At 35.7% G+C, this 25,395-nt stretch overlaps 2 protein-coding genes across 5 annotated transcripts in view; both read right to left on the reverse strand.

The window, feature by feature from the left end:
• LOC121777349 (protein SWEETIE-like) overlaps positions 1-19,814 on the reverse strand; it is a 28,311-nt gene extending 8,497 nt beyond the window's left edge. Inside the window, exons 1-32 of one of the 3 annotated variants that reach the window (XM_042174582.1) lie at positions 19,515-19,814; positions 18,816-19,023; positions 17,264-17,370; positions 15,949-16,185; positions 15,763-15,852; positions 15,611-15,692; positions 15,264-15,328; positions 13,886-13,990; positions 13,143-13,232; positions 12,981-13,061; positions 12,056-12,124; positions 10,876-11,001; positions 9,899-10,002; positions 9,552-9,684; positions 9,370-9,476; positions 8,638-8,745; positions 8,354-8,521; positions 8,097-8,183; positions 7,816-7,909; positions 7,651-7,719; positions 7,434-7,556; positions 7,285-7,353; positions 7,093-7,197; positions 5,795-5,883; positions 4,875-5,031; positions 3,875-4,024; positions 3,433-3,482; positions 3,159-3,258; positions 3,025-3,081; positions 2,409-2,476; positions 1,265-1,358; positions 286-491 (exon numbers count right to left, since the gene is read on the reverse strand). In XM_042174582.1, coding sequence (XP_042030516.1) covers positions 286-491; positions 1,265-1,358; positions 2,409-2,476; positions 3,025-3,081; positions 3,159-3,258; positions 3,433-3,482; positions 3,875-4,024; positions 4,875-5,031; positions 5,795-5,883; positions 7,093-7,197; positions 7,285-7,353; positions 7,434-7,556; positions 7,651-7,719; positions 7,816-7,909; positions 8,097-8,183; positions 8,354-8,521; positions 8,638-8,745; positions 9,370-9,476; positions 9,552-9,684; positions 9,899-10,002; positions 10,876-11,001; positions 12,056-12,124; positions 12,981-13,061; positions 13,143-13,232; positions 13,886-13,990; positions 15,264-15,328; positions 15,611-15,692; positions 15,763-15,852; positions 15,949-16,185; positions 17,264-17,370; positions 18,816-19,023; positions 19,515-19,679 — 3,563 coding nt within the window. In that variant the 5' untranslated portion in view covers positions 19,680-19,814. Of the gene's footprint in view, positions 1-285; positions 492-1,264; positions 1,359-2,408; positions 2,477-3,024; positions 3,082-3,158; positions 3,259-3,432; positions 3,483-3,874; positions 4,025-4,874; positions 5,032-5,794; positions 5,884-7,092; positions 7,198-7,284; positions 7,354-7,433; positions 7,557-7,650; positions 7,720-7,815; positions 7,910-8,096; positions 8,184-8,353; positions 8,522-8,637; positions 8,746-9,369; positions 9,477-9,551; positions 9,685-9,898; positions 10,003-10,875; positions 11,002-12,055; positions 12,125-12,980; positions 13,062-13,142; positions 13,233-13,885; positions 13,991-15,263; positions 15,329-15,610; positions 15,693-15,762; positions 15,853-15,948; positions 16,186-17,263; positions 17,371-18,815; positions 19,024-19,514 lie in introns of those variants that run through there. The other 2 variants (XM_042174583.1, XM_042174584.1) reach the window with 2 other exon arrangements.
• Positions 19,815-22,889: 3,075 nt separating this feature from the next.
• Positions 22,890-25,119, reverse strand: LOC121776079 (uncharacterized protein DDB_G0275933-like). 2 transcript variants are annotated; one of them, XM_042173206.1, is made up of 3 exons: positions 24,974-25,119; positions 23,835-23,982; positions 22,890-23,251 (listed from the first exon to the last, which is right to left on the reverse strand). In XM_042173206.1, exons 1-3 carry the CDS (start codon positions 25,026-25,028, stop codon positions 23,173-23,175), a joined length of 282 nt encoding a protein of 93 aa, XP_042029140.1. In that variant the 5' UTR covers positions 25,029-25,119; the 3' UTR covers positions 22,890-23,172. The 2 variants fall into 2 exon arrangements, with proteins under 2 accessions (XP_042029140.1, XP_042029141.1); XM_042173207.1 differs by having other exon boundaries at positions 22,890-23,271.
• Between the last annotated feature and the right edge of the window lie 276 nt (positions 25,120-25,395).

The raw sequence follows: 25,395 nt of genomic DNA on the forward strand, positions 1-25,395 counted from the left end.
ATCATATATACAAGGGAAATGTTTGCATCTAATAACAAAAGTATAAATAAACCATGTGATTCTCATAGCAACATCAGATCATGGAATTTTAATCAAATAATGAATCAAATCAAGCCACAATGCTCTAAAGTACACGGGCACACATAACATTTAAATTCAACTAGGATACACAAGTTTAAAATCACAAAATAATGATACACTAATGAATAGTTGATCTTATCTTCACAAACTCAACAAACTATATGCACAAGCAAGAGTACTAGGGGGGGATCAAGGGCAACATACTCAGCAGCGAAGACTCTTGTTCGATATCTGAGGTGCTTATCCCTTGAAAAGTTGGGGCTAGAATAGTCAAACGCATGGCCACGATTTGTAGATGGTTTGGAGCTAGAGACCATGCTCTCATCATCATCCCCTACACTCAAGGTTCTTTCACCATCCATACCAGTTGAATCATTCGCTGTATTGTTATGTCTTGATGTAGAAAGAATCTGCATGAAGTTCATAAAGAAACTTTATGTGAGTCATGGATCAAATTTCAATAAAAGCTAGATGTAATTAGCATCACAAACAAACAAAGATGAAAAGAGCATATGTGAATGAACATATAATCATTGGCATCCCAGTTCTTAGTTATAACTAGAATACCCATTTTCTATAGTGTAAAGAGCATATGTGAATGAACATATAATCATTGGCATCCCAGTTCTTAGTTATAACTAGAATACCCATTTTCTATAATGTAAAGAGCATATGTGAATGAACATATAATCATTGGCATCCCAGTTCTTAGTTATAACTAGAATACCCATTTTCTATAATGTAGCATAAATACATTGGCTGGCAGGGGAAATGGGTTTATTATTGATGTCCCAGTTTGAGGAGTGATCTTTCGCCCTTGAAGGTGTGTTCAATGGCTGCATCTATGTCTTTCTTGCGCCGAGCCCGCTTGGAGTTTTGGTCTTGCGGAGATTCTTGATCTTGGATATGACGAAGATGTGGGTGTAGAGAGAGAGAGAGAGAGAGAGAGAAAAAAAAAAGGTAGGTGAGGGAATTGATTGGGTGAGCAGGAGAGTTTCTGAAAAGAGACAAAATGAAAGTGAAGTTGCTGGGGCTCAAAGAAAACAGGGCAGTGGAGGACTTGAGGAAATAGTAAAGCTGCTGAAGTTGGGTCAATATTGATTTCAATATATATAAATCCAACATTTGCATAAAATTTTAGAATCACACTAGTAATCCATATTTTCGCAGGCAAGAAAGTTACCATCTTGCGGCATATTGACAACCAACGGGATGGACGTGAAGGACATGATGCATGGAGTAATCTCATAATCGTACTACGAGCTAAATTGCCAATCCTGCAATCAAGACACAAAAGTCAGAATTTTGTCCTACACTGCTGCTATTCTAGGCACCAGAGTTATCTATATTTAGACCACTGACAAAAATTCAGCCTGGCACCTGGACTGCCTTGTATGCTGTGGATTTGGCATACATGAATCTACGCAATGTAGTCCTAGATGAGTTCTTTTTCTAAACTTGCTATGAATTTTGTATTACTTGTTAAAATTGATGGTCTTGCTTGGGTTATTATAGCATTAGAGAAAACAGATATTGAGTAAAGAATTTATACAAAAAAATTATTTTTTGCTAAATTAGCAGGGGCTAGAGCAGACTGTGTGCAAAACTTTAGTGCTGCCTAAATGACCGAGGCTTTGTGCAACAGTATGTTTCAAAACACCGGGTAAGACACTAAAGAGAGGGTATATCCTCTAAAAAAGATTATTGGCAGACAGCAACTAAGACTGATGAATCTTATGAACCACATCATGAGACGACAATGGAAATTTCTACATCCTAAGCACCACTATGAAGTACGTTAATCACCCAACTCTATCGTTTACCCTTGAGAACAAAAAAAAAACGAAGCAAATCTTCACTCTTAAGGAAACCTCTCCATTAGAACGCCATAATGTGCTGTTCAGTCAGCAGTTGAAGATACTGTTTCTAAGTCCTCTAAATATCATGCATTCTAATGATATTGAAGTTATATACTAGCTAAGCTGTAATGATGAACAGCAGAGCACATCATTATTACACCATCAAATTCTAAGGACTATGAGCCAAAATCATGTTGATGAACTCATGAAGAGCAGATACAAGATACATTCAAATATTTTAAAGTAAATAGACCAAATGGCATCACAAGAAGCAGCACATCCTTAAGGCTGTAAAATCCTATAAGCATTAAAATACGTTAAATGGGCCAGAATAGAGAGAAAAATAAGTGTTAGCAAGAGGAAAAAACAATGAAAGCAACTCCTCAATGTGTAAATGATTTGATGCAGAGAAACAATCTGGTTGTAACAACACCAGCTTAATACAGTATATGCAGGGAAACAACTCACTCTGGATCAGTTTCCTCGTCCAACATGTAGAACAAAGTTTCTTCTATTTGTTCATCAATTATGGACACCTGTAACTTCTAAACATCAGATTCCTACTAAACATGTTTATATCAATAATGAATCCTATTATGATAAAAAGGAGAAATCATGAAGAGAAGACAAGTCCTCACAATACCTACATTGGATTAACATTTAAAACTTTTAAGGGGGTCTTATAATAACTTCTTTCAAGTGTAGCCACAAGGCTGTTGGAAATTGGGATATTAAGACATTTCTCAGGAAGATCAAAATAACAAACTAACCTCTAGAAGAAATTTGGTTAGGAGTATTACTCCTCATACATTATTCATCAAATAACCTCTTCGATGGTATATGGAACTTTCCCGCTACAGATAATTTTGTAGTTGTAATGCTTAATACACATTCATGCAGATCAAACAAATGTATGTTCATTGACTTTATATACGAAGATACACTACTGGGAAATAAAGTCAAGCTGTCAAAAACCTTTCTTTTTTATTAATTTATTTTGTCTCTTTATTATTTGATTCTTTTATTTTTGTTTTTTGTGATAAGAACAGAAAGATCCTATTATAAGTGACAAGTAGTTACTAACCGGATCCTTTTCTATGAGGTGTCGCAGTGTGGACAAAGCTAGATGTCTCAAAGTCGGCTGACATACAAAAGTTGAATTTAGTTAGAGAACAAGTTAATCTATATAAACCCGTTGTATTAGAAAGATAAAGATACCTGTCTTGAGGATAAAGTTGGAAGGAGAGTCAGCACATGAGAATGTACAGGAACTGCTTGAGGTGCAAAAAGAACGAGTTGTTGTGTGAAGCGGACACTCCTGCCAATATGTAAGGAAAAGTGAAATTGCAATATTTTCTACTGCATTCAACAGCAGCTATTATATAAAACTCAGTCAGCTACAAAATATAACCAACTAAAAGTATATGTATTAATTCCTATAACTAGTAACTACAAAGGAAAAGTAAACAATCAAAATTTAGAGCTAACATACTCAAGAAGTGTTGCGGTCTCTTGGGAGGAGCTGATCTCTGCAACAGCTGACTATGTCCAAAAGCATCAATTAGGTCAAATTCAGCAATTAAGGCAAAACACCAACAATGAGTTTTGTCACTTAAAACAGAGGGTTAAATGCTGAAAAATTACACAATGTTAAACCAAATTTGTAATTGTCACATGAGTTTTGAAATGTTGAAATTTCAACAGCACTATTTAATATAGTTTACCTTGTTTTGAACTATCCCAAAATTCAGTTACAAGCTCATCAAGATCATAAATCCTTGAATAAGTTTACTATTCGAATTGTTGTTATTTCCTAAAACTTAAATAAATTTTTATTTTTACATAAAAATACAAATCTATTTAACATACCAGGAGTAAGGATATCGTTAATAGAAAGCAATCTAAAACACAGAATACTAAGGGAGAACGTTCACCTTGCAGCGAGAAAAAAATACACTCCCAGGGGCAAGCTCAGGGCCCGTGACTGCAACTATAGCATTAATTAGGCGGCCCACTGCCTGCTGCAGGTCAACCCAACCACTCTCCTCTGATAAAATAATTTCCATTGCCAGGCCAAGTGTTGCCTGTTAATAAAAGAAAGCATTTCAAACTACATAGACATAAGATGTTTTCGATAGCCTAGTTTTAGATGAATAAAAGTAGAATGGAAATGTATCAATTCAGCATGCCACAACTAAAATGGATGTTCCACTAAAAAGACAATACAAAGTTCATCTATGTTTATAGTTTTGCATTTTTAAAGAATTATTAAAAATTACCATAGAAAAGACAGCAATACATTCTGGAGATTTTTTTTCCTTTGTGGATTTATTCATTGTTTCAAAAAGATTATAGAACCTTCAAAACAAAACTTATAAACCACATCGAATATTCAAGATCTATCTATTTTTTTCACAAGGATCAAAAGGAAAACATAAGTTCTACCCAGCCACTGTAACTTCTCAACAAGGACTTGTGAATAACTCTCACAGACTCATATATTCTACTCCAAATTGGTGGATAATTCATGCAGCATCTAATAGAGAAAGCAAAACCATCAATGTCAAAACTAAATGCGTTTCAGTAGACCTTGTGTTAGAGTACCATAGTGGATGGATTTAGAAAAGAGAACTTCCAAAAACTTACGGGCTTATCTTAAGAGACAACAATTTGATCTAGATAGTCTGGAGACCTCATGGCTATTTTTGGAACAAATCTAAAATTCATGTAATATGAAGCCATTATTCCCAAAGTCCTCTCAGACTCAAAGCCTTCCATCAAATGCATCTTTAAGATTTTTTAACTCACATTAGTTATATTCTTGCAGGTCAATTGGGTATATGTAGTAAAAAACTTACAGAAATATAAAATATACACATAGATAAGATTAAGCATATAAAAGCCCATTCAGAAGGTCTGCAAGCCCATCTATACCTGAACCTGGGACACATAAGACAAGCCGGCTGCTTCAATGGTCAAAAGAAGTCCATGCAAGGACCAGATCTGTAAACTTGATATTGAACTTTTAGCAAGCGATGAGACAACATTGACTGTGTTAGGAACCAAACTTGACAAGGCCATTCCTCCTGCACTGTAGCAAATTGATGAAAGGAGATTTGTAAGCCATTCTTCAGATAATACCCATGTTTCCAATGCAAACAAGCTTCACTATGTAAATAATTTATCAACTATCAGTATATCTTTTCCATGATGAATAATTACTCATGTGCAAATGTGACACTAATTAAGGCTTAAGCAGTTGCATATTTTCCCCATGCATGCGTATAGCAACTGAAATAGTAATATCACAAAGAAAATTAGCTTCAGTAGAATAGATAGTGAACAATTGAAAAGGAGCACAAGTTGCATATGGTACAATGAGAGGCCGATTACAACTCCATAATTTCACTTGGTGTAGGTTAAAAATAGAAAAGCAAATTGCTTCATATGAAGCACACATTTTGCATGTCCTGCAATCATGAAAAGAGCTACATATTCAATCACATTCACAGCAAGTTGAGACATGGTATAATATTAAATCATAGTTAAAAATGGTGGTGTGGAATAGGCGTAAGACAAGAACCTGCCAGTCTACCATGACAATATTACACGCAAAAAAATCAAACTTTGAGCATAAGTTGGAACTTCTGAACATGTTGGCACTAGACACTTACTAGAGGCATAAAATTAGTTTCTTAATGGGTATGCAGATTTGTCTGTGTGAATCAGCGATGTGTATGTGAGCAAGTGCACGCACGAGAGAGAGAGAGAGAGGAGAGAGAGATGAACTCTTGCCCACTCAAGCTAATTTACGTTACATATAATATTTATTGAAATTTGTAAGTCACAATTACCTGCAATGTATGCAACCAAGAGCAAGAGCAATTGATCCAGAATAGTGAGAATCTACATTGCCGGTTACATCACCAAGAAGTTGTTTTGTCTGATCACATTAAGAACGGTCAAAATGATAACAGAATCAATGAAAAATACGGAAAGGAAAAATGCAATAATACATATATAAGTCACAGTACTTTCAGTTGATGCACTAAACAAGAATGCATAGCAAGAATGTGATGTGGTGATAAAGAAGATGAATCAATAGCTTTAGGTCCTTTATAGAAATCAGTGTACAAAAAAAAAGGGTTTAAGGAGGTGAACTTTTTTAGCCCTAGAATCAATTACAAAGGCAGGGGAAAATCACATGCGCAAAACATTAGAATCAATTACAAAGGCGGGGGAAATCACATGCGCAAATATGAAGATTATGGCATGCAATATACATGGAGGCTCCTAGGGCAGAAGTACCACCACAGCCTAGAAATCTTTAAGAAGATAAAGGACTGAATGGATGGAGTTTTTGTTTTAAGTATATGGAAATAAAAATTTGTGGATTAGATTCCTCTTCTGGGAGATTGTTGACGAGGTTGCATAGTGGTAATGTGGCACCACAAATGGTTTCTATTGCCAATAGTCTGCAGGGAGATTCCTCAATTTCCATCAAAACAGAAAAGAAGTACTCCCTCCGTCCCATAATAGATGTCACACTTTCCCTTTTAGTTTGTCCCACAAAAGATGTCATATTTCCTTTTTTTGGAAAAAGCTCCCTCACACATTAATATAAAATACTATTTTCTCTCTCCACCTAACACACAAAACAACATCTCCTAAAATCACGTGTCATTCCCCAAGTGTGCCATCTATTATGAGACGAAGGGAGTAGTAATACTTTCTAGTGGCCTGCTCTATATATGGGCCTACCAAATCAAACAAACAGAGTGTTGGGAAGAAATTGCAGGTTTAAGCACACTATTTCCAGAGATAACTGGTGCAACTGATCCACAAGATGTTCCATTAGATATATTATATAATGCTAAAAACAAATTACTAATATGCAGGCAGGGCCCATCCTGCAGACTGCAGATTGGACCACTAACCACTTAATACTTTATAGAGGAAGATATATTTTTTTTACTTTCATATATTGCCAGTGATTGGAGTATTAACTATAGCATGTAGCCTTGTTGCGGATTACTGACTCTTTTCCTAATACAATGTGTTATCTTATTACTCGTATTACTTGTATTATCTTACAGACAATTCTAATAGTAAGCAAAGAAAATCACTAGAAAGGGTTCATCAACCAACTGACCAATCTGGCAGTAAATGTATCATTTCCTAGCCGTGCTAATAAACCAAGCCCTTCTGATGATGCTCTTCGTTGCGATGCACAAATGTCACCTTCTGCTAAAATACTCTGCCATGAACACAACATTAACACCTAAGGAGAAAAAGAAATAATCTCATAATACTGTAGAAAATAAAATAAATGAATTATCTTAACCTGAAAAATTGACTGAGTAGCAGTCAGTATCTCCATCCCTAGGGGTTCAGAGCGTTGAGCAAGCAATGTCTGGAAGAATATATAGCTTAATGATGTACAACTTGCTGGAATAAAAGATAAGAAACCTGCCCATGAGATTAGTATGTAACCTTGAGTCCAGCCAGTAACCCCACACAAATATTGGTGACACTGGCTGCATGCCAAGACTGTCTTTTTCCAGCTTTCAGACATTGATCAATCATGCCAAGAAAGGAGAGCATCCCTCTACTATCCTGGGAGGATGGGAATCAAGATGACAGCATTCAGTTCTTTCCGCATAATCTCCAACAAAGATTCAGACACTAAACCAACTATAACATCACCTACCTGAGAAGCAAACATGGTTCCGAAGGACAGAAGCATCTGATTGACCAGCATCTTGCTTATGGTCTCAGGCTTCATTGTTTATTACATGTATTGCCATCACAGAACAAGAAAAGATTAGTTATAAGAACTCATGCAACTGCTTTAAGATAAGGCGACAAACTTTACCTGGGGAAAACTAGGAGGCTCATTTTCCCAAACACATGTCAGTACACCATCTTTGCCCCCTTGAAATGAACGAAGTTCATCTTCAAACCAATCTCTGGATAATCATATTCCATTAAAATCAATACTTTAAAGAAAAAGAAACAACCAATTAACTGTCTGCGAAAAAGAAAATATAAATTAAAATCAATGATGAGGCTGAACGACCATAGAAACAGAAAAAAGGATCATAGACAGTACAAAACACAAGTTCAGGAAAAATAAGATGACTGCAAAGATTGCACCTTCCAGGAGTCCAAGGACCTAACCAGGCATCTCTCTTGTCTAACAACATCCTCAGACAAGAGCTTTCATCACATCTGGACGCTTCCCTATTATAAATTTCACATGAAACAACTACAGATGAACTGAACTCCTTTGAGAAGAAGAAAAAGGAATGCACATATCCCGCTTTTATTTGCAGTAAAAGTCTGGTTTCTTCATACGTACATGTCTTAACATGCAGAAGTAATCTCAGGCAAAGCAATTTACTAATGATTACCTAAAAGGGGTAGTGCATATCTGAATAATTGAAGCATGATCACTTTCATATAAAGATGGATCTGAGAGTGCTTGATAGGCTGACAACACCCTAACAATAAATACGTCCATTGAAGAACTTCCTTCACCTCGTTCTATGCCTGCTAACTGGGATACAAAGGACAATGCTCTGGTTCATACGAACGGAAACATAATGTTAGAGATACATACACCTAGAGGACGGAACCAACAGAAGTTCCACAGAAATTTAGAGCCCAAAAAGAAACTGTTAAGAAATATTTGTACCCGTTGAGGTATAGAAGAACAGGTTGCAGCAATATTGTATCCACAGGATCAGAAGAAAGAAAACATTTTATGCATGACATAAGAGCATCAATGGCAGCAGACCACACTCTACAAAGGAAAAATATTATTGTAAGTTTAACAATACGAGAAGAAAAAGAAGAAAGAAAGCAGAAAAGTGATTCAGAATCTCAGATATTAAAAAATAATGAATTTAAGTACTCAGTCCACAATGTTCACTTAAGTATTGAGTATATGGTACAAGACACGAAAAATTAAATGTAATGTCTCCCTTTCTCCTTTTCTCCCTCCCTCCCACGTCCCAAAACTCTAGATTCCAGACATAAATTCAAGCTGGACACGGATGGTGATTGGTGAGTAAGGAGATGTGGTTCACAAGGTAGTAACTGCATGGAGAAACTATGCACCACAAACGCTTCTTTTTATAGGATAGTTTTTCCGTTATCTCTTTTCAATCATGAGGTTCTTAAAGGCATATGAATGAGCAGTACAGTTTAAGGAGCAAATGCAAACCAATCATTCGCTCCCAAAAATCTTAAAATGTAACTAATTGTCATGTTCCACAAATTGGCTGGAAATATTTTACATTTTAAGAGAAAAAATTGTCATATATTTTCTCCGAGTGAAAATAGTAGGTAACTATAGCAGAATTGTTCAGCAAGAAAATGGGGAGGTAGAGAAGATGTCATTGAACAAGAATATCATTCAACTGACCCTATTTCTGATGTGCGATCTTGAACTTGGTTCATTGGATTTTTAGTAATTCCACTGAATGTGGAAGCCCATAAGGCAAGAATGTCAAACACTTGGTCATGAAGCTCCTGAAACCATCAAACTAGCTCCATAAGAAACTGAAAAGAAGTTAGGACCTACAAAATAGAACAAATAAAACTTACCTCTTTTGACACAGAAGTCAATAGTGATGATAGAAGGTTCCACCCAGCTTCTTTTTCTACAGAAGCTGCTATAGGGTTCCTGCTGGATTTCATCAGCATCTTCTTGCAAACATCAAGGATAGATTTGGGCAACCTGCACGCAATATACCAAAAGAAGTAATAGATTTCATTAAATTGGAAAACCTTCGGTGCTGAAAATAATTGAAATTCCACATTGTACAAAACTATGCACATGTGAAACATTACGAGCAATCACAAAGCATATAGCTCTACATTAATGCAATTTGGGCACTTGATAACAATGTAAATGCACAATGTAAAGAGGAAATGGAAACCAAAAACTATACCTGGTTGGATATCCAAGTGGTAACTTTGGCGAAGTGGACACTAACGAAGCCAAAACTGCTGCTAGCCCATGCAGAGAGTCAAGCTCCCTTTTAAAGTTGGATACCTGGATATCTAAGACAGTAAAACAACTTGCACGAAGAAGAATAGCAAGAGGGAAAATTGAATTTATATATTTATCATCATAATACGAGAAACTGAGGCCAGGATGAAAGGAGAACAATGATAGCATATTATAATTTATTCCATTAGAGAAACATATATTACACACACACATATACATGTATACATTCCATTAGAGGAACATATCACACACACATATACATGTATACATGAGGTGAAAGAGCGGAGCATTCACAAAAAAATTATGTTTAAACGAATTTGATCCTTTTGATTCCAAAGTTTTACTGAAAATAATGTTCTAGATATAACTTGATGTTCGCATCAGAATAACCATCGCCATTATCTAATTTCTACATGGCTAAAAAAGATTGTATACTTACTTGTTATATTGTTACTGCTTCTATACATTGATATAACCACTAAAAATCTATTACATACGGCAAATATGGTAAAGTTGATGGAGCCAAACACATACGCACACACATTATGATCACTGCTGAGAAACCTTAGATCGTTTTTGCACATGACGACTTTGTTAGATAGTATCAGATCAAGGAAAAGTTCTATCACTTCTTCTAACCCACAGAAAGTTATGTGCGTACACTAGCGAAAATCATATCAAGGCAAGCATATAATCTTGGAGAACCTACCTACAAACAATTGACCTCTACAATAATAATCGTGAGTTCCTCAAAACCTGTACTACAGCCTAGCTACTCATCCATAATAGCACTTGCATGTCCCTCCCTGTATTTCTAAGTCTGATTGCACAGGCAATAAATAAACATGCAGAAGTTCCAGGCTCTAGGAAGAGCATATGTGCATAGCACAGAGAGCCTCAGTAAAAAAGTTTTACCTTCTGAAATGAAACATTTTCTCTTGCTGCACTAAGCATTGTCATTGCATAAGATATCAAGCCACCAACACAAGAAGGATCAACTTCAGCCAGCATACGGATGGTCAAGGCAGCTTCAACTCTTACCTAGCCAAAAATATGACACAGTGAATAAGACGAAAAGCACAACTGGCTTGAAATCTAAAGAAGTAGATACATCATGTAGTGTGTACATATTTGACTAAATCGTCATAAGCTAAGCCACGTTTTAAACAATCCTGCTTGATAACCATACAATGCATATAACGAAAAAATGTGGCAGCCACACTAAGCAAATCAAACTAAAAGCAGAATGGAAGTAAATGGCATACATAATAGGTAGTTCCCATAGAGTAAACTAGGTGAATGTATAGAATATCGTTGTTAGACAGACTGAACAGACGCACAGATAATGTGCCACAAATAAGCAGATAAAAACAAAAGCAGAATGAAAGTAAGACATACATAGCAGGTGGATCCCATAAAGTACACTAGGTGAATGTAAAAAATAACAATGTTTTCACAGAAAGCACTGCTCTCTGAAGGTGAACACACAAAATGTAACAAATATCCAGCCTTTTAAACCATCATATGTAATTATGTATGGAAGTTGCAGGAATTCATCTGTACAAAACACAAAGTAGACAGTAGCAAATAGGCTTATCAAACCAGTCTCTTTCTCCCTTGGCCAAGTAATTACAAACACCATTAAAGTCTTATTGTCCTTAGAATCAGAGATTTCTTAGCTTTTCTATCTTGGAGGGGTGAATAAATTAACATTTACCAAAAAAGGCAAGCTCCAAGTCTTCTCCTATACTCCCTAGCTACCAGAGCTGAAGAGGGAAACTGCTTGGGCCAATGATGATGAGATAATATCCAGGATGCTAAACACTATGTCATAATGTCATTTACATCTAATTAGAATGAAATACACCACAACTTTTATCAGATGAAGATTCAAACACATTCACAACCATAAAGAGAAGAATGTAAAGTTACCAAAAAACTGAACCATAGCATGTGTAAAAAGGTTCATATATATAACATACATGACTAGGCATGTTTACTAACTTTGCCAGACATTGCAGTATATGCCAACTGCCAACATGGTTACTTCTCTAACATAAAAAAATTGAAGTAAATAATATTATCAGAAGCTTACCAATGCTGAATTATGGGATAATGCTGCAACAACTGTGTCATCAAGAACTTCCTTGAATTCGTATGGAACCTATTGTTAAATATGCGGAGTATTACATTTATGGTAAGGTGTATTTGCAATAAAACCCGCTAAATCATGGAGTATGTACAAGCAGTACCCACAGGAAACAGTTAACAAATAATACAGAAACTAGGGAAATAAGCAGAAAGTATGAGTAGAGGCCCGGAGGCTGTACATGATATGTAACTCATTAACTTGTCCTCAATTTATATAATTAAGTTATCAGGATTATAAGTTTTGCAGTAATAGATAGCAGATTGAATGGAATAAAACCAACTTCATGTAGAAGCGTGTACTACCTGGACTTGGGCTTTCATATCAGTACAAGAGGGAAGATTGCATGGATTGGAGAGTTGTAAAAACATACACTTGGTTGGTCTATGACGTATAGATGTGGCCGTGTGGGAAGGATTGAAGGTCAAAGTAATATTGTGGATATAAAATAAACAGAGAAGGCACGGTGTAATTTTTGTTAAACAAAGGGATCTTTTTCAAATGATTTCCTGAATCTTATATTGATACATGTTTTGTGTGTATGCATATCAGCCCATCAGTTCGGAGGTGTTAATTCAAGAAGTCCAGCATGTAGCTTTTTGCTAATTAGAAGATACGTTACCCCTTTCATCAAGCCATTCAAACAGCAATATGATCTGGAATTCCAAACTCAAATAAATAACTCCTGCTTTTGGACCATAATAGATGATGATGTCATCTGAAGTGAAGAAGTTACAACACAACACAATCCCCATGTCTGACCTAACTACAACTCTTCTTATTATTTGAGCATGGTTAGACATAATCTGGGGACAAAGATTGGAACACAAAAACTGATTGTTGTGAATATATGTTAAAGCCATGAATGTACCTCGCCAAGTGTTTTCAGCACATATGACAGAGTTCGTAAAGCAGCAACTCTCATGGATGGGGTGGAATCTGAAGACAAAAGCTGCAGCATATATTTATTACTAAGTCGATAATGAAGCAGCCAAGAGAAGTATTACAGTTCCAGTTGGACCATGTAGAATACCTGCTTCGCCAGAAAAACTGAAAAGCCTCTCTGAATTGGTTCGCTCATTTGATCTATCATACCAACTCGAACGATATACAGCACACAAGCCTTGAAACAAGGAAGAGGAATATGAGAATTTGAGTTTACAAAAGCTGACAGACAAGAAGTTACTAAATTCATAAGATGATCAAAAGTAAGTAGGTCAAGATAAAGACACTGTAGATGAGTTGAAAACCTTGACACGTTAATCTTATTTTATGTGTTAGCAATATGGGCTGTGTAAGCAAATATTTCTAAAGTGAGCAAGAAAACTTCTCCTATTTCAGAATGGAAATGTAATGCAATAGGGACAATGACCAAATAATCTGTCTACTATGAGCTATCCAAACCACAGATAAACAAATTAACAGAAATGTTATGATGAACAAATAAAGATGAAAATGTCAAGAAAAATTTACAACATAAAATTCTGTTGACAATGCTTAGCACCAAAATCAGGAGGGCAAGTGTAAGCAAACATTCATTCTTATTCAACCATCAAATGGGTTTCGGAGCCATTCAACCAGATTTTTTAATTGCAGGTTATTCTATGAGATTTCTGTTTTGCTCATACAAAAGAGTCCTGAGAGATCTCTGTTATACATGATACTATTCTAGCTGAATATAAATGATAAGAACTAGGAAGTATAACCAAAAGCTATTTTCCGCAATATATGAGCAAAAATAGCTTCTATCAAACTACATTGTTTAACATCAGATACCAGTGCTTGAGCATCAACAGATGTATCCGAACGTAGCATATCCATGACCAGCACAGCATAGTTTTGTAGCTCACTATCTGGATGTAGGTACTTTAAACACATAGCCTGCAGATTCACGATATTACAATATTAGTCCAAAATAAGAATATAGAAATAAAAACAGAAAAAATGGTAGTTTTGCTGACAAATATAAGGTCTACAAACCTTACACCAGGCTCAACATTATAGTATTTAACCGTTTTACTTTCTCGTTCTTACCTATTTTTATTATTTACAACTATTGTTATTTAGATCTCAAAAGTCAAACTCATACATAACCAGTGAACAAACTCTCTAGATCTCAAAGCCATGTCAAATAGGCTCTAAGAGTCCAGATACCATTTAGTTTCTCACTCGGCTGAATATCCACAAACTCCATGCATAACTTCAAAGGTTTTGATACCGATCGATTTTATGTGGTCATCCTTATCTTTAGTAGTTTATTTTATTTATTGAGATGTTATTTTTAAAAGTTAGAGTTCGAATAGGAGTCTAAATTGCTATCTTTTGAGTTAAGAGTCTTTGTTGAGTAGGAGTCTTCATTAGTACTCCGTCCGTCCCACTCAAGATGTCCACATTTTTAAGTGGCACGGGATTTTAGGTGTAGTAAGTAGAGAGAAAAGGATAGTTGAATATTTTAATGAGAAGAGAGGAGAGAGGGATTCTTTTCCAAATATAGAAAGTGGACGTCTTGAGTGCGACAAACTAAAAAGGAAAGGTGGACATCTTGAGTGGGACAGAGGGAGTAGGTTATAAGTAGCACTTCATATAAGAGCAATGTATCTTAGAGTTTACAGTTTAGGATGGTAGTTCACTGGTCACCGTAGGGACTCGAAAGAGGATTATCTTTGTGTTTTACTTTCTCTAGTTCAGTTTATATTCTGCAGTTTACTGTTCTTCCTGCCTCCTGTTTTCCTCTGTTCATTCTCCAAACAACCGCCTTATCTCTAACAGGTTTCCACGTGGAAATGGTCCAAAGACACTGCATTAACCTTTCAAAGACTGAGAACCTTCAATGTTCTGACCCCAGTTGCACACTAAGATTAGCTCGTTATGTATAATAACTGAATAAGAGAGGTGATTGAGCAAACTAAAATGACTTCTTCTTGCTTCACACGTTTTTTCTACCACCCTACTCAAAGAAGAACCAGAGTAGGAAATCTCTGCAGATATGAATTCGAGATGAATATCTTCCCATTTTCCACTATATCTAACCATATCAAGAATTTATTCGAGGTGAATATCTTCCCATTTTGACAAAATTATCTCACTGCGACAAGGCGTGTTTCTTTTTCTAATTCTGAAAAGAAATTATTAACCGTTAGGATGTGTCCATTACCTGTAAAAAGCATACCCATGACAAGGAAATGCCAATACGTACATCCTTCAGACGAGGTCCACTGACTGCAAGTTCACATTGACAGATGAAGATGAAGATGGAGAAATAAAAGTAAAAAATATGGAGAAGTAACTATATATACAGAAATGATGAGGAAATTCCGAGCTTTTTTTTTTTTAATGCATTTCAGAATTAGGTATTATAGGCATAATAGAAACTTCGCACTTTCCTCTAATGGGGGGCTAAAATTAACTATCCATTGTAGATAATAATCTCAAATTTAACTGTCAACAAAAGCTACTAAAGATTTAAGAGAAGCACAAGAGCAATCATGCATTAAAGCATACCTTTGGAAAATGGGAGTGCTAGGTGCTTCTGTAAGCCCCCTTCTAGCTTCTTAGGAGTAGTACCCTTTCCCTTTGGTTGTACCTAACACAAGATGATAAATCACTACATTAACAATGAACAGCGAGCAGATGCAGAAGACAGAAAGTGATACCTGTGCATCAGGATTCATTCCAAGAGCCAGTAATGCTCCTAAAGCGTCAGCAAAGGCATCTCTTACAGGTTTCACAGGATCCTCGAGAGCCTATAGCAGACAAAAAAATACGATCATATGTATGTAAAAGCAAGGTGTTATAGTAATGGTAAAAGAAAACATAGAGGAACATGATGATTTAAGAACCTTGACACAATAAGACAAGCAATTTTCAAGTTCTCCAATCCCCAACCCTGGTCCTCCAATATTTGCGAAAGCCTTAAGACATCTTGCAGCAGCTATTTTGACACGCGGAGACTTGTCCCCAACTCCTACCCGCATAATTACACGAAAAGCCTCTGTATAAGCTGCAGAAGCAGCACTACCATCAGATCCCTCCAAAGCATTGTGAAGCATGCGCAGAGCCTCTTGTCTCACAAAATCCTAATGCAGTTAGGCAAGGAATGTGAAAACCAGGACAAAAAAAGATACATCTAGAAACATTCAAAAATGAGAATTATATTTGATCCGGAGATGCCATTTCAGTCACAAGTATCAAATTCAGTCTTATTGGCTGACAGAGCAGCTTACATGCAAGTATGCAACACAGTTTCAAATGAGTAATCTGACACAAGTGGGAAAAAACAAATACTCCCACTGTCCAGCCATAAGCGAGGCAAGAGATTTAGGAAAATTATACTTAATACCGTAAGTGGAGATAGAGTAAAGTAAGAGAGAGAATAAAGTAGAGAATTTTACTTAAGGTATTAAATTTAATTTTCCTAAATCTTGTGCTTAAAAGAAGCGCCTCGCTTATTGCGGGATATGGAGGGAGTAAAATTTTTTGGGTGTGGAAACTATATTCAGAGAATATCCTTCATTATGCTGACAAACCTATAGAAAGATGAAGAAACTAAATCTTTTGCATCCCAAGTAGGAGACTGGGCTTTTTCACTACAAAAATGGATGACAGTGAATATGTCAAAGTCACCACTGAAGACACTACCAGGACTTTAAGAGAATAAAAGGGTGCAACTCCCCCATGAGTTGAAACACAAAGTGCATTAAAATAGCATAACATCTACTTTTGAGAATAAAAAATCCTCAATATGTTTCTACATTATTTATATATCTTTGCTCATCCATTACAAAATTTCCACGATTTCAGCTATCATCCCCGTCATTCCTTCCCAAAAGATGCACTCTGAATTTCTTATCTATTTGGGACAGTAGAGGGGTCTTTCAGAACCATTTTGAAAAGGAAAGCAAATGAAATATCTAACATATTTCTAATGTACTAAGGAAACTAAACATTGCTGGTTATAACAAGTAAACACCATCCTTGGTCCCAGAAAAACTTATGGATGTTTGTCAGGGCCAGGGCTTCTGATATTTTTAAAGTTCCTGTTTTCAGTACATAACCAATAATATTCTTGCATGGCCATATAGGAGAAAATTCAGGGTTCATAATACAAGGCGAGTTAAAATTGGGTAACTAGCAATGGAATGGGAATTTAAATACCTCATTAAACTTTAGTAACTTTGAAACAATAGTAGTTGTTTCCAGTAGGCCAGAAACAATTCGTCTCCCGAAGTACCTGTACAATATTCCCAAGCATTGGGAAGCACCTGCAACAGCAGTGAAACAGTAATAAAGTTAGAAATCAATATTTCTCAATAATAACACCCTTAACAAATTTGTGCAACAGAGATGAAAGAAGACTAAGCATGCTTTCTTTAATCAAGTAAGATTAACATAGACCAAAAAATTAATATAAATGTGATGCTATGACCATTAGGAAGGTAGCTAGCCGGAGATAGACTTTTCTTCCCTAAATCTCATGTTTTATAAGCAGCAACGTTATTAGAACAAAAAGTAGAAATTTAAAAATGGATAAGAAACTACAAAAGACGCAGCCCACTGCAAACACAACACCAATCTTTAGTATAATATCTAACACTAGAAAGAGCTTGCAAACTTTGTGAAATGACTCCTGCCAAGCAACTCTAAACCTTACTATATCCCCCATCCCCTCTATATAATCTCATTTACCCTCAAATATTCTCCTATTCTTCATTGACTGTGAAGACCAACAATGATCTCCCAGACACTTTGCCTTCTTTACAAATTAAACTGCCATTATCAGGAAAAAATAAATCATAACTGGATGTGGCTGAGGACACTGTATGCCTAACTCATTTAGCACTCTGTACCAAAGTCTGCCCTAAATCTCACTTATTTTAGGCAGATAATACATTTGGAATCTAAATAGAAAAGTAAAGCAAAAGGAAGTGATGTTTGCACTACTTTGCTTAATTGCTGAACAAAATATATGAAGCCCCTTGCATGATAACTTTTATCCCTTTCCTACTTCCAAGATTAAAACAACATGTCAGACTCTAAAAAACACCACGGTGGAGCTAAACATTGTTTAAATGGACTTGCCTCAGTTTCAAGCTTAAGTTGTCCCACTTGTCGCTAATGAGGTAAGCTTGTGTCCACTAGTGCAAAAAAGAATTCTAAAAGCTTCTAATTTCATCCAAGAATAGAATATAATGTCAACTTCCATTATCCTACAACTTAAAAAACACAACAGGATGATAATGGTGGGAAACGTTTCGACCGTAAATGGGTTGCAGGAGACTCTTTTTGGGTGATTGCAACTGCAGTATGTTTAGGATGAGTTAAATGTTAGTGATTAAATATTGGCATATTTTATGCACGAGTGTGTCTTATCTTGCTATGTATATGATAAAGCATAAGAAACTTAAAATTTTGGAAATATGAGTTTCTTCGATTATGAACTTATCAAATTTAATGTCACACGGAGTATGAGATATATACAATGTGAAAGGGAACTAGCCTACGAAAAGAGAAAATGTGAATGAGAATACTTTCAGTTCAGTAAGTTTCCCATCATAACCAGATCACTCCAAGCTAAGACTAACAATATTTAAAACTGCAGAAAGGTATACAACCCTTGTTAAAACATAAAACAATCTCAAAGAGACATTTGAAATACCAACAGACCAACAAATATCCATGATGTATAAGAAACTACATAAATACACACCAGCAACTTTCCGAGCTTCGCTCCTCTTGCCATCAGAAAGAAATCCCTGAAGGCTGCTTGCTCTAGAGTATATTGAGATTGAATCACCCTTCAATATAATATTGGCCATTGCTACTGATGCCAGATGTCGCACTGGCCTACGAGCTCCAAGCACCAGCAATGAATACAGTGTGTCCTCACATTTCCTTTGCCATTGCAATACAGACTCCTGGATATGCAAGAAAATCATTAACAAAATGATGGTAAAGAAGTTTAGGGTGAAATGATTTGAGTTTTGTATACTAAATTCAACGAACTGTCATTGAAGAGACTGTATGTACAAAATGCCTTCAGCAACAAATACAACATCAGGCAGAAAACATATGCGCAATTTGCTAGCAGTTCTTCTATAAGCATTCCAACCACAGCAATGTGCTACGTGATGAGACAGAAAATACAGTGCAGAGAGTAATTGAAAATTTAAAATAAAACGATATCTCAAATTATTTCTTCTCCTTCCTGCAGTTAGTTTTGTACGAGTAATTAAGATGAAAGCATAATTGTACTGATTAGTAAGCCGCCGAGTTTAACTGTAAATTTTTCCTCTAAATCGATAGCAGAGCAGACTCAAAGAAGTGCAACGGTACACACACGTTAACACGGATCAGTCAGCTACCGAGTGCAATGAATATGAGGGGGAAGTGAGCATCAGTCTCCTACCTTCGACTCTTCTTCAATGGCGGAGATGAGATCAGACAGAAGATCGAAACAGAGAAGTCCGTCCGGTGGCTTGTGCGCGGCGGAGGCGACTATAGATTCTAGCTGCGCCACCAGCACGCTTAATCTGGAGAGCTCCATGTTCTCTCTGGCGTAATTCCTCGCCATTTAGCGGGTGTGAAATGGCAAATCTGGTTGCCAGCGGTCTGCTATGGTAAGATCAGAGAAGGTGTTGTTTGGTGGCAAAAGTCGATATTTTTGTTTGGGGATCTAATTTGGAGTGTGTTCGCTCTACACAGTCTCTGTAACACAAAACACTTTCAATTATAAGAAATGACATCAAAGAAATTCATAGTTTTTTTGTTTTGTTTTTTTTTTTTTTTTTTGAAGAAGAAGAAGAAATTTATAGTTCGTTATCCCTAAAATTGGAAGGGAAAGGTTATTTTATTTTTTATTTTATTTGTATAAGTTTTTTTTATTTCTTTCTTAATCTTTTCTTTCCAAATAGAAATGAAGTTATAAAAAACAATCTGAATCAATAAATTGGTACTACTAATCTCAATCAAATTAATACAATAAAGAAAAATCGACTAATAAATATGTGAATCGAAAACTACTAGCAATAATCTCAATCAAATTAAAGCATGTCCTTTTAATTTATGTATATATGTTTTGAGAGATGTTTTGATTATGATATAAATACGTGTAGATGTTTACTTCTATAATGATATTTTTATTGTCAACAAAATAAAGTTATTTTTGAACTAATAAAATAATTTAATTAAACATTTTTATTATCTGACCAAGTGTCCGACAGATTAAACTTAACTAATTTTTGTTAGATGTTATGTATTTTTTATTAACTCTAAACTTGAATCCACCTTAAATACAATCATGTATGCTATTTATTCCACATATTAATACGAGTTCTTTCATCTCAGTTTTTTCACAACTTTATTTTATTAGTCATATCCTAATTTTGGGTATTGGATTGTCTCAATTTTTACTAACTCAATCTATTAACGTGCAAGAAGATGTAAATTTTAAAACAAAAAAAATCAAAATTAAACTGATGACGGTGAACAAACTACACCACAATCAGATGTTTGTAATTGAATTAACTTAATTAGTTTCAACAAATATTATAGGTTTGACATTTGTAGAAACCTATACGGAGCAATAATGATAATATTTATGAAATGGTGCATTTTGAACATTGTGCATCCGCTAATCTATCCCGCATAAAATATTTGCATCTCTTGCATTAAATTACTCTTTTCTTCAAGCCTTCTATACACCCTACAAAACTTGAAAATATTATTAATATAGTACAAGTTACAAAATCGAGGTTTTTAAACTAAGGCTATTTACATGTAAAGTACCATACTTTCACTATTTTCTTATTTTGTACTCCACGTATACCAATTAAAAAATATGCAATGCTCATGCTGACAATGGTAGCTGAAAATTGATGCAAAAATATATCTAATGCATAACCGTTGTTTAATTTAGAGTAAAGTACTATTTTAGTCCTAAATATATGGTCGAAATACGATTTTGGTCCATAACATTCACTTTTTGAAAATCGACTCCTAAGCATACGAAAATGTTGTCGGTTTGGTCCTAAACATACGAAAACGTTGCCGATTTGGTCCTCTCTTGACGATTCTGTCAATTTTCTGACGGTCAACCGTGCATTAGCAAAATTTTGACCAGATTAGTAATTAATTAAAATAAAATCGTCCAATCCACCATCAACGGTGACGAATTCACCATATCCACCTCTGGCGGTCTAGAGAGCTAATTGGAGTGGCGCGGCCAGGTTGAGGGGCGGGGATTGGTGTGGAGGACGTCGTACAGAGTTTCCGTTGCTCGTGAATTCAACGAGGAGGTGGCGACCGTTGGAGTTGGTGGAGAAGCCGAAGAGGTTGACGAGGGAGGGGCTGTAGAGGGAGGAGAGGATGTCGATCTCATTGTCAAGGTCGTTGGCGAGGGCTTCTTGACAGTGACAAGGCGGCCGGAGCGGAGTACGGCCTTGTAGACTCGGTCGTAGCGTCCTCGGCCGAGGAGCTTGGAGTCGGAGTAGTTAGCGGTGGCTAATTGGAGGTCTTTGTAGGTGAATTATTGGATTTTGATAGGGTGGGAATGAGGATCGGATGTGGAGATGGAGGAGTCGATTTTGCATGAGAGGTACCCCTTTAGAATTGATGAGGAAGAGTAATGAATTGGGTGTTGCCGGCGAGAGAGGAATAGAGATGTGAGAAATTCTATTTTTAGAATTTTTTTAAAATTTTTTTATTTTGTTTTAATTAATTACTCACTAATCTAGTCAAAATTTCGCTAATTCACGGTTGATCGTCAGAAATTGACGGAGTCGTATATTTAGGACCAAACCAACAACGTTTTCGTATGTCTATGAGTCGATTTTCAAAAAGTGAATGTTTTGGACCAAAATCGTATTTTAACCATATGTTTAGAACCAAAATAGTAATATACTCTTTTATTTATTGCTAATTTTCTCAAGTTAATTCTCTGGTTACCTATGTTAACATATGATAAGTGAAATCTTTTGGTGTGACGTATACTTTAAAAATGAGTTTGAGTTTGAGTTTGATATAAATAATTGGAGAATATGCACTCTTTCCTTTTTAGTCCGTCCGACAAGATTATGCACATTCTAATTTTGGAAAGTCTTTTCTCTCTAATAAGGTGAGGTTCATTCTCCACTAACAATACTTTAATTACTTTTTATCTCTACATCTCTCTTACTTTACCAATTTTACATTAAAACTCATGCCGTCCCCAAAGTGCATACTATTTGGGGACAAAGGGAGGATGATTTAACTTATAATACTTCCTTTGTCTAATGATAGTTGAGACATTTTTTGGACATGTGATTTAAAAAATTGATGTATTTAAGATGAAAGTGAAGAAAATAAAGTATGAGAGAGACAGAAGGTAAGATACGAGAGAGAAAAGTTTTTGACAAAAAAAATATACAACTCAACTATTTTGGAACGAAATGAGTACTTATTTATATTACTCCATATTTTATTTTTTAAAACTATATTGGGCTCCCCAAGTAATTTTCCTGGCTCGATCAATGATTGGAAAACCCTTCGATTCAACTCAACAATTTAACAATGATTATTTAAGAGATATATATTTTAAGATTTGATTAGAATTTAGAACAAACGCAGCATACTTGAGGATGATTATTTTTTGTGAAGTATTGGTCCAAGTCTCTACCTCATTTTTCTTAACAATGTAACAACTAAACATGACATTGAAATAGTGTTTGTGAATCTAAACTGCAGCCATTCATAATAATCATCCCCCAAAACATTATTTACGCACACTTTCTTATCAGATTGACACTAGGAAAATAACTGAGAGAAAGTAACCCTTAAAGTGCACCAAACCTAAGATAAAGTATTTATATCCTAGTATAATATTTTAGCAATTTATCATCACCTCCCAGATGTAAAGACAGTATAGGCACATGGATATACTGCAGCAATTAAAGAACAAAAGCATGGTATGAAACTAAGATTGCGGAGAGACTATCATGCCATATGCATGATATAACGAAGTCATAGGCCCCAGAGCGACTTTCGTCTTGTAGAAGCTAAAATTTTCCAATCATCAGTAGGAAAATGAATCAAAGGCTTAAAGACCTCTTTCCTTCCTGTTGGAGCATGTATTCTTTCTTCATTTTTTCCAACACAGAATCATTTGTGCTGTAATATACAGAATACAACTAAAGAGATTTCAGGGATTACAGATTACACGATTTACTTTTTGAAAATATTAGAGCAACACATCCTACATATCAGACAGCTGAAACTCAAATTTCGTTACTGCATCGGTGCATCATCAGGAAAAAAAATTCTTGATGCAAGAATAAGTAATAATAATAATATTCCGTATGTTTTATAGATGACTACCATGAGAGCTGCAACAGACAACCATAGAAACATCCAAGAACTTAATATATAGAAGTTTCAGTGATAAGTACATACTGGGTGAAGGTCTCTGTCTTTCATCTCACATTCTCATAAGTCATGATACTAAGTTGAGGCTAATACTTTTTCACTACTTTCGACATGTATGAAAATGTGGTGCGTGTGAAATATTTATAGGGGGAAATTTGCAGCCGAGCGGAAACAAAGTAACAATTTCTCCGTGTCAACATTAATAGAATACTACAGATAACTAACAGCAAATAAAGTATGAAGATGCCCATAAGCAGACCGCAGACATATGTACAAAGTTTAACAAAATAAATGATATATATATAAAGAAAAAACAAATCCGACTTACTATTGATGGAGGCATGTATTCAGTTCCTTAGCTTGACCACGACATGTCCAAACAACGGACAGTGTTCTGCCTACAGCACATTCCGCATATTTGGACACGTATTGATCACATTCTTTCAGTGCTTTCTGTTTCATCTTACTGCGCAAAGCTGGAGTATAAGGTGAATAAATATCTGCATACTTGTATTTAACTCAAAAACCCAAAATAAATTATTTCTGCCCCCAACTCGCTTCTATGATAATGAAGTTGAAACTTATTGAGAATGAACTTTGGAAACAATAGTAACCATAAAAATAAGTGCACACAAGATCTAAACTAGTTGATGTAAGTGACTATATGTTATATACACTAAATATAGTGCAGAACAGAGCAAAAGCAGCACGTTTTCCATAAATCCAAGGAGACAGTTCTTTCCAATCGCATATCCGTCAATTTACCCCCCCCCCCCCCCCCACACGCACACATAACCAACATTCATGGCACCCCAAAAGCATGAAAACCACAAGTGTTTCTTGAACTTATCAAGAGGGTGTGATAATTGATAATGATGATACAAAAAATAAAACATCTACAACAAGTAATTACAACTTCCCCTTTGATATGAATCATGGCAATAAACACTTATCATAAATAGGTTCATTCGTTTATCTCCTCAAAGTATAAGGCACTACATTGCTTCAGCAATTAGAATCGGGCAACGTCAACTCTGGCTCTATCTGTACACCATATTCAAAACCTCTGGCACCAATACTATAGAAACACATACTTGTAAGCGAAAAAACAAATTATTTATCAAAATCAAAATTTGATGCATGATAGGATGAAATCCGCCTCAATTTGATTTGTAGGCGTTCGGTGAAACACATCGCATCGTTTTCCAATCAAGACAGATTTTTTTTTTCACTGAACTGCGATTAAAGACTGAAATGAAGGTCAGAAAAATGAACACCACGTGTGAACAAAACAAACCCAGGGCACACTGAGATTGATCAAACAAATCACAAATGAACAAGCAAGGAAGTGCAATTAGCAAGGCATCCATAAATGTACTGTATCTGAGGGGGAAAAAACAGCAATAGGGTTTAAGGGGGGCTTTTGATAAATTATCCTTACTAACATGGAATAGCAGAAGAAGTTACCTTCTTCGACCTTCTTCTTAACGTGATTCTCTCTGGCTTCATCTATGTAGCCCATTTTTACCGATTCAGAACAACAAATTCAACTCCTCCGCAGAATTGGAATGCTACTGTGTTTTCTCGTTTTTTATTCTAAGTTGTTGTATCAAACCCCTACGAAAAAAGCGTTAAATAAATTTCTCACAGATTGTGCAAGAGCATCCACGATGGCAATAGCCCAGCCACAAACTCCTCATTCCAAATCATTAGCACTAAAAACTCTTCCTGCCATATTATCATGACAAGCAACTGAACAAGCAATAGCCTAGCCATAGGCTAGCCACAATAAATAAAATTATAAAAATAACAATCACACAAAATACGGAATTCAACTTACGACACAGATACGGGAAAATGCAATAATTTTATTTAAATAAAAAAAAGGT

This window comes from Salvia splendens, chromosome 18 (genome assembly GCF_004379255.2).
Source record: "Salvia splendens isolate huo1 chromosome 18, SspV2, whole genome shotgun sequence".
NCBI lineage: Eukaryota > Viridiplantae > Streptophyta > Magnoliopsida > Lamiales > Lamiaceae > Salvia > Salvia splendens.